The sequence below is a fragment of the Lacerta agilis genome, chromosome 4, assembly GCF_009819535.1.
Source record: "Lacerta agilis isolate rLacAgi1 chromosome 4, rLacAgi1.pri, whole genome shotgun sequence".
In the NCBI taxonomy this organism is placed as follows: domain Eukaryota; kingdom Metazoa; phylum Chordata; class Lepidosauria; order Squamata; family Lacertidae; genus Lacerta; species Lacerta agilis.
In genome coordinates, this window is record NC_046315.1 from 54,711,993 (window position 1) to 54,724,153 (window position 12,161).

At 38.3% G+C, this 12,161-nt stretch overlaps 1 protein-coding gene across 1 annotated transcript in view; it reads left to right on the plus strand.

The window, feature by feature from the left end:
* TRAPPC10 (trafficking protein particle complex 10) overlaps window positions 1-11,961 on the plus strand; it is a 42,993-nt gene extending 31,032 nt beyond the window's left edge. The window contains exons 15-23 of the mRNA XM_033147118.1: window positions 1,433-1,574; window positions 2,891-3,049; window positions 3,594-3,820; window positions 4,330-4,430; window positions 4,858-4,984; window positions 6,196-6,366; window positions 7,129-7,306; window positions 7,655-7,849; window positions 9,287-11,961. Coding sequence (XP_033003009.1) covers window positions 1,433-1,574; window positions 2,891-3,049; window positions 3,594-3,820; window positions 4,330-4,430; window positions 4,858-4,984; window positions 6,196-6,366; window positions 7,129-7,306; window positions 7,655-7,849; window positions 9,287-9,525 — 1,539 coding nt within the window. The 3' untranslated portion in view covers window positions 9,526-11,961. The remainder of the gene's footprint in view (window positions 1-1,432; window positions 1,575-2,890; window positions 3,050-3,593; window positions 3,821-4,329; window positions 4,431-4,857; window positions 4,985-6,195; window positions 6,367-7,128; window positions 7,307-7,654; window positions 7,850-9,286) is intronic.
* The last annotated feature ends 200 nt before the right edge of the window (window positions 11,962-12,161 follow it).

A 12,161-nucleotide genomic window follows, 5' to 3' on the forward strand; every position in this document is an offset into this window, starting at 1 on the left:
TGTATCAGAAACCTTTCTTGTAGCATTGTGGAGTGCACAGTGCAGGTCTTTGTTGTTCCCTTTTTATGTTTCAGAACTTCTCTGCAAGCGAGATTGGCTAAATGTACTGTGCGTATCAGAGGCCAGTGCTAGCAAGCCAGAGTTTTTGGCCAAGGGACAAAATGTATATAGCCTTTGGCAGTAGTAGGTCAAGTGGTACACCTTTCAGTAATTTCAACAGAAGTACCATTCAATTACAGGCTAGCCACCTCCTGGCTGCAGACAGGAATTGCAAATAAATGAGTTCTGTATTAATATATTACCACAAAGTTCATGAACACGGTTTAAGTGGTGCTTGATTGTTGCAATTGTTGCTTTAGGAGTTATTTCTACAGAGAGCTCTGCAGCAACCGTAAACACAAATGTTGGCTGATGTTCTGAAAATACCACAAGCAAACATCGCTTAACAGCATAGCTGAGAACAATTGTTGCTTTAGGAGTTATGTCACCTTTGATGTAAAAAAAATACATATATGAATTTCTGCCACAAAGCAGACTGCTTACCAGCATCCTTAAATAAACCACACTTCAATATTTTTTAAGTTATTAAATAATCAACCCTTTCCCATTTTGTATAGATGGGTGCCAGTAGAAAAATAAAACTACAGTTGAATAACCTTGAAGTTACATGGTTTCTTTCTCTCACATACCCCAATTTGATTTTCAGCCTGCTATTTTTAAGACTGTGTGTTTATTATGCAAGAGTCCACATGTGGTGCAGTCAATTATAAGTGTAGGGGAGACATTAACTTAATAACAACACACCTCAAGCTGTTCGGACACTTGCTGTTCTATACATACAAAATCTGGATATACCAACAGCCACATGCTCAGACAACTATGCAGCCCTAAACTTTTATTATTGCAATGTAGCCTGTTTTGCATGAGTATATGTTTATATTAAGAATATAGTAATTACTATCTATTCAGTATTTTCTAGTGAAAATAGTCTCCAGGGGACTCAAGGTACTCACAGTATAAAAAACACCACATTAAATAATAATAATAATAATAATAATAATAATAATAATAATAATAATAATAAAAGAATTAAGTACAGAGATAATAGTAACCAATGAGAATTTCAATACAATTTGAAAAGCAACACACATATGCCCAAGAAAATCCATGTATCATAACTAACTCAAAGCAGACCTGTTTAAGGCCCAGCAGAGCATAATAGCAAAAGGAAAGTCTTTACCTGGTGTTGAAAAGATGTTAATGATATTTTTTCCTGTATACAAATTATTATTATTATTATTATTATTATTATTATTATTAATTCTGGTTTCTACATATGTCTCCAGGTGATTTGCAGAAATATGAAATGTTCTGTAAGATTACCTGGTAAAACTGGAATCCCTAAAGAATATTGTTTTGTATTTTCTCATAGGGCAAGGATCCTGGAACATACACACTCAGGCAGCTATGCATTTCAGTGGGCAAAATGCAGTTTGCTCTTCCTCATATTTACCCAATAGTGCAGTATGATGTTTACTCTCAGGAGCCACAGCTAAAAGTGGAGCCATGTACTGGTAGGTAAATTTGTTTGAAACTATGCATGTTAATTTCTCTTGCTATGTGTCTAAATTAGCTACTTTCCAGTTTGAAATGTATTCTGCAATTTATGAACTAATTTGGAGGACTAAATTCTCAGTAACTAGCTTGCAACAAGAGTCAAATATACAAATGCTTAACATTTTGAAATACACTATCTAATTTCAGTGTAATGTGTTTTTGCACTGCCTTGATCGTTTTATTGAAGGGCAGACCTAGATAGCTTTTTAATAAAGTTTGTCAGCTAGCTGCCATTGGAAATGGTTTGCTTGTAACCTTGCAGAACAGCTACATACCGGTAAATCTTGAGCAATTAGACATTCATGCACCTGGTGCTTTGGAAATAAATGTACATTACATAGTTTAACTTAATGAGGCCAAGGGAAACTTTTAATTGATTTTGCTGCTGGAGCCACTGTTCTTGCCAAGTAACTTCCTACAATATCTGTTGCAACATCTGAGTACATTCCAGGTTGTGAAAAATTGTGGAACGCATGCCTTGTCTTGCCTGACTTTCCTCAGTTTTGGAGAGGTTTTTTTTTGGCTGTTTCCAATTCAGGAAACTATTGAACTTCTCATTTACTTAGAAGAACTTCTCAATCATGGAAGATGCTGAAATACAGCCTTAGCTGTGAAGGCTCTTGCTGCGGAACTTGTTCCACAGCTGAATCCACCAACTTGAAAATTATGTGTAGGGTTTTCCCTACTTAGAGGAAGTGAAGTTTGTATTTCACATAATTATTTTGATCATTAATATGCAAAAAAGGAGGGATGCTGGAGGATTCCTGTTTCCTCTGGGAGTGAAGCTACCCTTTTCCCCTGCATACCAATTTAAAAACCAACATATGCATGGGTCCAGCAGCACAACTGAGCATACTGTGGTTAAGTTACTAGCTACTCCAAGCAGCTGTAGAATGTTAAAGAGAGAAGGTGGCTCCCAGGCCTTGTTGCAAGGACATTATTATTTTTCTTTTATTATAACACTGCAGATTCTGTCTGTCTGTCTATGCACGTAAACAGGACACATGGACCCAAGCCAACATCTGGAAGCCAAGTTTCAACCATGGCTTCATATTTTGGCTTTCTGGCTAGCTATCAACCACAGATTCTCACTTTGGACATAATGGCTACCACACATGTTTCCTTTGCTTGCACAAAGGGAAGGGCGAAGCAGGAGCAATCTTGGTGTATAAACCAAGATTTAATCATCCATACATATGTAGCCACTGTGGTTGTTCTGAGAGAGCAGAATTAATTGTTTCTCTTCATCACTACTTTGTGTGCTTTTTTCCAGACAGCCTTTTGGCTGGGATTCCTCAGAAGGTAAAATTTACAGTGACTACTGGCCATTATACCATAAAGAATGGAGATACGCTCCAGCTAAGTAATGCTGATGCCATGCCAATTTTGTACCATCCAGAGAGTAAAGCTGTGATTTACTCAAACACAAAGGGTATGTAGTTTCAGTATTATACTAATATTAGTATTTTGATGAAAGAGGGCTTCCTGCAGCCAGTATATAGAAATGCCAGAGGAGCTGGCTGGTAATTGTAGGTGTAAGAACTTAGCCTCCAATTTTATATTTACTTCTTAAATCTGTTTTACTGTAATAGGTTTAAGCTTTTGTTGATCACAACCTCAAGAAACCCGGTACAATGTAGTATGGTAGAGTGGCCAAAGTCTTGAGATCATGCTTGTCTCCAAGAAAGGGCATTTGATGAATATGTTATAACAACTGCAAAAAATTACTTAGTGGGTTAATTCAGACAAATATCAAGTCATGATTTGTGTTAACAGTATAAGGTAAATCATACTTTTGTGGTTTCCTTTCTTCTTCATCCGTACTGAGAGTCCTAAAAAGTTACCCCACACAGTAAAACCCAGTGTGGTTTGTTGGTTTAGAGGCAACGCCACACTTTATTTTGAGGAATACCATGTATTTGGAGTGAAGTGATTAATCTTAATTATAGTTTAATTGATATTTTATGCAATTGTAGAAAAGGCATCGGAAGCATCTCTAATGATCCAGTCGTCTGAGAAAATCACAAGCATCAGTTTACCAGTGGCTCCTGCTTATCACGTGATTGCCTTTGAACTCGAAGTCTTGTATTTACCATCAACCTCAGTAAGTGTGCTGGAGAACGAGAACCTGGTTAGCAAAGAGCTTCAGAAAAAAGGCAAAAAGGAGATGTCCTACAATCGTATGGCTACAATTGACCAAAAAGTAAGTTGGCGTGAATAATATAATACTTTATAGTCCTGTTAAAGTAGTTACTTCCTTTGAGATGGTAAATTGATTTATTACACCCAGAGTATTAGAGGAATGCTGTGCTCGTTGGGACCACAAAAGAAAGCTGTGCAGCAAAATATTTTTAAATGTAAATATATTTTCCTCTGTGAACAAAAGCTGCATCGCAAAACACAACATTTTAACCACAGCTTTTTGTTCTTGAAATAAACAAAACATCACCTCCTGAAAGCAAGGTGATTATTTGTAACTTCATTCCTGTTCTAGCTACCTTGCTTTAAAGCAAATTAAATGTGCCTGATGTACAGTGACTGTAGAAATGCAAGGAAATAATTATGTATAAAAAATACTCTGATTTTGCTTTATGTTCTTATTTCCCTTCCCAATAAAGGGTACACTTCTTAAGAAATATTGCAACTATTTGAAATTAGAAAAATTAAAATTTAAGTAATAACCTGAATAACTTTATTTTGTCTTGCCTGCAGGTAACCATTGATTGTCCGTGGTCAATTTACTCCACCATTATTGCACTTACATTCAGTATACCCTTTACGGCCAAACATTCCTTGTTATCAGCAGGCAAAAGGTAACTTTCTCAAGGTCTCTCTCTTAATTCATCATAAAGATATGTCTTATTACAGCTACAGTTTACAACACAACATGAATGGGCAAGGAGTTTTGAACACCTGGCCTATTTTCTCCCTCCTTTTGGGCTTCATAAATCAATGCCATACCTGTTTACTTGAGAGCACAAATACATAGTGATATGGTAGGGTATTTTTTGATTTCACTTTTTCCAATGGGAAACTAACATAAAAACATAATCCAGACTTTGAGTATAGTGGTTTGTTTAATTTAAATGTAAATTTAGCATGATTAAACAGCGCAATGAATATGTAGACCTCATTTTCTCTATTATTTAAGCTTATAGCTGCAAAATATATCTAAGTAAAATATATAACAAAGTAGCTATTTGCAATATTAAAGAAATGTGTTTTCCTTTTTATTTTTAGGAAATACATACAGGTTTGCGTGCAGAACATGTCAGATATCTCTTTTAAGTTATCTGACAGTAGTCTTAAAAGTTCTGGCGTTTGCACAGATTTAAGTCTTGATCCTCTAAACTCCAAAGCTGAACAGGTAGGCTTTCTCACATCTGTTGTTTTCTTCATAAGCATATAGAAAAAGCATTATGAACCTCAGCTCAATGGAACTCATTGACTGTGTTTGAATGCCACACTAAACTGTTAGGAAAACATAAATGAACAAAGCTTCCTCACAAGCTCACATGCTACCTTGCTCCCATATTTTGCTCCTGCACGGCCAGGAAAAGGAGTTAGAAACTTTCTCTTCCATTTTTGGTTAGCTGTGGCTTGTCATACTCAACACCATACAAAAGGGAAAGGAAAAAAGAAAATGGAGTCAGGTTTCAAGTCCTACACACACAAAAATTGTGGAATAGCAATTCCTGGAGATAGTTCTGCGAGAGAAAAACCAAATAGCAGTTGGTTGCAGCCATATTGATGGAGGGAGACTCGTGCACAGAATTCTCACAGCATAAACCCCAGCTTTGCTGTTCACAGCCCAAATTATGCCTGCTTCCCTCCTCCTTGCTCCTTCCAGCACATGCTGGGAGAAAACAAATCACAACCTGCGACATAGCGATACAGTGGTACCTCGCTAGACGAATGCCTCGCTAGACGAAAGGCATTCGCTAACGAAAGGGTGACTCGCAAGACCAATTTCCCTATGGCCATTACTCACAAAATGAAAACGTTTTGCGTTTTTTTTCTTCTTTGTAAAACCGCGCTTCCTCCGACCGTGCTTCGCAAGACGAAATTTCCGCTATACGACAGCACTTGCGGAACGAATTAATTTCGTCTTGCGAGGCACTACTGTATGTCAGAACCATGGATCATGGTTTGTTTGGTTCCAACAATCCACAATCAATAATCCAAGAACAAATGTCGTCCACACCTAGTGTTTTGGGAGCAAAGCAAAGCACAATCTTGGGTTTGGATGTAACACTAAGCTAAGCCTTGTGGTTTGCTTTCTCCCAGCATCAGCCAGGAGGGCTGAAACAGACACAGTTTTGCTTGTGTGTAGTTAGCCGTCATAACTAACCAAAAGAACTAGACATTTGTTTTAAGTAAAACCAATGTGAGGGATCCAGGGTTCTGAGCAAACTATTCAGCCTTGGGGGAAAGGGGTTGCTGCATGCAGTGCTGTTGACGAATGCACTGTCCACCCCTGTAGAAATGTTTTTGTTTTTTTTAAATAGTATGTATATTCTGTTCTTTGTTAGCTAACACCAGAGTGACTATTGACAAACTCATAACTCTCTCCTTCAGCATATCTACACTAAGCAAGCAGTATTCTTTGTATGGGAACTGAAGTGGACAAAAGAACTTCCCTCATCTTTGCAATGCCAGTTTTCAGTGAACTTTCGTTCAGCTCCTTCTGAAGAGCACTCACTTTCTCTGAAGCCGTACACTTACGAATTCCAGCTGGAAAACTTTTTTGTAAGTTTTTGCCACGCTGACAGCTAGATCAGATAGGTTGGAGATTTTCCAGAGTGGAAGCAGGCAGATTCGAGGAATCCACATTAAAAGATGGGGTGGGGTGGGATGGGGCTTTCAAATGTTTATTTATTTAACAGTATTCATTTACTGCTTGACATTATCACACAATCTCAAAATGGTTTACAGGAGTAAAAATTTAAAACCCCATATTGTAATACTGGAAGACTCACAGGGTTGGCTTTTGCCAGGCACTTGCAACATTGAGACCACTTGATCACTGCTTGGCAAGTGGCTCTTACTGCTCCTGCAGTGTCTTGAGCGGATTATCTGTGGATTGTCACAACCTTGTGGCATTTTGGGGCCATTGCTGGACTTTCTGATAGTGGCTAGTGGTGGCGCAGAGATTTCCGCATGACAACAGTGCCCCATGGGACAAGCCATTCTAGATGTTACAACCTCTGTGTGGCGCAGTTGCCACATGATGATGTTTTAGGAAGCCATCGTATGTTGAAGGTAATGCTTGGTACTTGTTTAGCATCAATAGGTTTTGGGCTTGTTTTTACGATACAGAGTTTATTTTCAGGCTTTCGCCCTAACTTTTGTGGCTTGGTCCTATTTTTTATGGAAGAGTAGAAGACAGACTTTTTCTCCTACCCTGCCAATCTCCTTTTACTGATAGATTATCTTTCTTAATCAGTTTAATTGTGGAAATGTTTAACCTTGTGTATATAATGACCATGAATATCATTGTGCTTCTGCCAGACATTATATAATGTGAAAGCTGAGATTTCCCCCCCATTGGGGGCAGAATATTGTAAAACAGGCTCGTTGTGCTCACTGGAGGTGTCGATCACCCGCCTTTCAGACCTCCTGGATGTGGACAAAGATGAAGCATTGACAGAATCTGATGGTTACTGCACAACAAAGCTAATGTATGAAGGTAGGCATACTAATTGGACTGCATTTTGTGTGGTTTAGTCACTCAGGTCACCCAAAAGTGTATGTAACTCTAATAGCCAAAGAATTGATCCCCCCCTCCAATTATCTTGAATTAAGTCTATAGTAATTCTTAATATTACAGCTATCAACAGGATTTTAAATATGTGTATGTATCTTCATCAAATCATTTTGTTTGTATGGCATCACTGACTATCTCATGAAGCTTGTAAAAGGACTACATCAGACATTTTATATAGTTCCCTCATAAGTATGGCTTATACAGTATTAAAAATGAAAAATGGGTCTCAGTAACCGTTTCCTTTTAATAGTGTTTTCTCTTTTGTTTCAGTTGTAGACAATAGTAGTAACTGGGCAGTCTGTGGGAAGAGCTCTGGGGTAATATCTATGCCAATTGCAGTTCGGGCAACCCACAAAGTGCACATGGAAGTCATGCCTCTCTTTGCTGGATACCTCCCTTTTCCTGATGTTAGGCTATTTAAATACCTCCCGCACTACACTGCTCACTCTATGCAGCTCGATGCAGGTAAGAATGTATTCCTTTCAACGCTTCGTTTAAAGGCCTGAAACACAGATAATCTTGAACAGTTTATTTAGGTGCTTATGTGAATGTTTAAAATGCGCTAGAATTTTTCAGCTGAGAAAGTTGGAAAGACACGTTTATCCTGATTTTCAGCAAGAAGGGTCTCCCAGGGTGGCTTGCAGAATATCAGTAATGAGATTGTTGTTGTTGTTCAGTCGTTCAGTCGTGTCCGACTCTTCGTGACCCCATGGACCAGAGCACGCCAGGCACGCCTATCTTTCACTGCCTCTCGCAGTTTGGCCAAACTCATGTTAGTAGCTTCGAGAACACTGTCCAACCACCTCATCCTCTGTCCTCCCCTTCTCCTTGTGCCCTCCATCTTTCCCAACATCAGGGTCTTTTCTAGGGAGTCTTCTCTTCTCATGAGGTCGCCAAAGTACTGGAGCCTCAACTTCAGGACCTGTCCTTCTAGTGAGCACTCAGGGCTGATTTCTTTGAGAATGGATAGGTTTGATCTTCTTGCAGTCCATGGGACTCTCAAGAGTCTCCTCCAGCAGGCTTATATTTGAAAAGACACAATTCAAAAAGTAAAGGTATTGGGAGAGATGAGGAAAACAGGCACTAACACTTAATTATAGTTCTCGTGACCAGCTGGAACGGGAAAGATTAGGAGAGGAGTCACACATTGCTGGTTTTGCAGCAGAGTCAGTGGAAAGGCTGTGCACTTCTACCCCTTTTTTTCCTATCTGCCCCCATAGTCTGATGGAACGTCTGCTGATAGAGAACGTTTGCAGTCCCATTGCTCATGTAGCTTGATGGCATGGCATAGCATACATTATGTGCAATCATTGCCTTGGAATGCTTTCAGCGCTCTTATGCTTGGGACTGGCAGATACTTGAAGTATGATTTAACAGTTTCTTGCTCTTGTGGGAGCTCTAGTAAGTGCACAGAAATCTATAGTGCTAGGGCTTCCCCATTCACTGCAATGCTTTATTTACTGCATTTGTATGCTGCCCTTATGCCAGGGCACTCAGTAAATCACTAAAACAAAAATGAGGTACAGAAGATGTAACAGCAAAACAGCAGAATTGTTCCAGACCTTTGGTCCTTCCAGGAGTTGATGGAATGGACTCCCTGGCCTGGCCTTTTTTGCTTCCCCTTCTGGGCACCCAAGTCTGTAGCCTGTGGAGAGGTGGAAAAGGGACTGCCCTGAGTGAGCACTCTCAGGCCAATGGCAGTTTTTTCAGGAGCTGATGGCATGAGCTGCCCAGCCTCGGGCTCTCTTCAGTCTTTTTAGCACAGATTTTTAAAAGTGTTTCTGTAAATAACAGGTCATGCAGTGACGTCTGATTCCTTCTAGGTGATGAACCCTAAATTGATTATAGTTCATACTATAGATGCACATGGAATAAAGTTTTGCATTTTTGTTTTTTAAACAGATAGTTGGATCGAAAATGATAATCTCTCTGTGGACAAGAATATGGATGATCAAGCTGACAGCAGCAGCATAAAGAGCAGAGGCAGCATACATTCAGCAGCCAGTGCAGAACACAAAGGTTTACCAATGCCTCGGCTGCAATCGTTTTCTCCTGGACAGGTCTTCAATTCCAGCTCTGGCATGCAAATCCTTGTCATTCCCAGCAAGGATGATCACATTCTGGAGGTCAATGTCACATGACAGCTCTCTGTACATGTGCATCGACATGCACATGAGACTTGAAAATGAATGCACTTTAAGGGATCATACCTGATTGTTCTTCATTTGAAACATTCTAACGCTAACGAGGCCTATGGCAACTCAACACTTACTGGCCCTGGAAGCATCAGACAATTGTATCAATTTAAATGTACAGTGATGCTTGTGTCAGCTAGTTTATATTGCTATTTTAGGGTGTTTGTGTAAAATGAATTTTGGGGTTTCTCTCTCTCTCTCTCTCTCTCTCTCTCTCTCTCTCTCTCTCTCTCTCTCATCCTGCTGGTGAAATAAAGGATACTTACTGCAGTTTTCTCTTTATTTTCGGCAGCTTCCAGAACTGCTATTTTTTCCGGGGGGAGTAATTAAATTTCTGTTCAAAGAAAATTTCAGGTTGACATACAATAAGCCTTGCAGTGTAGCTGTTAATGACTGAAGTGTGTGCCTTTCTAGTCACACAACTGTTTGGTTTCCTGGACCAGGATAGCTATCCAAATTTCTGTATAGTAATTCTTAATCCTACAGCTATCAACAGGATTTTAAATATGTGTATATATATTCTTGAGGACTTAACTTCTTCTGTGCCTTGGGATACACATGAAACTTATTAGCCCACTCACACTCTTGAATGCATACCATATAGAGAGCCATTACTTAAGCTCACTGGGGAAACACATACACCCAGAAGCAAGTAATGAAGTGGCACATAAGTGGTTAAGTTGGAAGTAAAGTTTCACTGAACAAGCTTCCCCCCATGTTTGATATTTAAAGTATTTAAGGTTACTATATTGAGTCTCACTATATAGCTTTTATTCAATATTTCACTTGATATTTTTTAAAACCAAAGTTTATTTGTTTCTCCTGTCCCAACTACTGTTAACTTATTATTGACTACAGAGCCATATAACTATATATATATATATATATATATATATTTGCACCTTATTCTAAAGTAATCTGAGAAGAAGCAAATAAAGCCAAGGATTACTTGACCGCTTTTCCAGTCTGGTTATGAGAAAATTTAAGGTCCTACTTTTGAACCTCTTCTGGTCCAGCAAACTGCAGTTACACCATTTCAACTGATTACTTTCAGTTGTAAATTTATTGTACAAATGATTATTTAAAAAAAAATCTAAACTAAACTTAACTGATATAATGTCTGTGTATAATTTGCTCCCGGAATCAAGGACGAAATAAATGTGTTTTTATTGGTGTGAAAATCAAAGCTTGTAAATAAGTCTAGTGCATATAACTTTTTCCAGCTCTCAAACTGTGTATTTTTGTACATACCACATTTCCTTAAAACTTGTGGCTACAATCCTAGCTGCTGTTCACTCCTGTTATTGGCTCACACAATAATTCTCTTCTTGCAACATATGCAGCCTCTTGGGGAACAGCCTTCGTTGTATGAAAAGCTTTGTAGGAACACTGAGAATTCTTGGTTCTTTCCATAGGTTTTTAATATCTTTGAGGCAGGAGGCAGTAGCAAACCAAACTTCAGTTCTGAAAAAGTGCTATGTGTGTTCCAACACCGTGTGTATCTGTTAATTCTTGATTTACTTTTCTCATGTCTTAAGAGCAAACGAGGTTTTATTTTTAGAGGGAGCAAAAAGCAAGCACCATGTTTCTCATGAATTTGCCAGTACTTGGTTTTGAAAGTTAAAGTAAGTTGAGATTTCTTTTTGGAATTAGAAACATACACTTGTTATTTGGGCACTTCTTTTCTTGAAGTTATAATGGGAGGTTTGCTGACTGTCTCTTTGTGTTTAATTTGCTATAATTAAGTTAGGGAAAAATGTATGCAACCCCTTAAATGTTTTTCAACAAAATTGCCTCTGTACCTTCTTTCAGTTATAAGAATTAATGAGACTACACAATAGTCATATGTACACACTTCAATTTTCCATCTAAATGATAAAATGTATTTAAACTTGTTATGGCCCTTCTACATTGAATACTTGTGAACAACAGCTTGAATGTTAAAAGTACATTTCGAACGTGGTGAACAACCTGATACCTTGATTTTCGGTCTTTCACAAGAAATGATTTTATTAGCAGTTAGTGTTGATGTGTTTTCTCTGGTTTGGTTTTAGAGCACCGTAACATTTTTATGCTTACGTTGAAATGGTGGACTTCACTAAAATGCAGCAGAACCATAGTCTAATCACTACTTCAGGAGACTACATGTGTATAATATGGAGAGGGGATTGGTTTCTGGGTAAAGATGTAAATAATCAATTTGCAATATGTGTATCTGAAAAATTAAGGATTATGCTATTTATAGATCTCTGTCAAGCTTGTAAATACTATCAAATGGGTTAAAGGAGTATAATTTTTGTGAATTTCACAGGTTTATTTGTGACTGGAAAAATTAACTCCTACTATGGAAATTAAAGTTCAACAATGACATTTGTGACACTTCCTACTTGTAGTTCTGTAAGACTGTTACACTCCACAGAGGATTTAAACACAGAAAAGCAAATTGTAGGGAAAGGATATTCAGAAACACAATTACCCAGTCTTATTTCTGATTTTAATGGTGCCATGAAACTTAGGGAATAAACGGTCAATAACCCCCACCCCCCCAGAAAAGCCAACCAGTAGGAAAAAATGAATAAAAA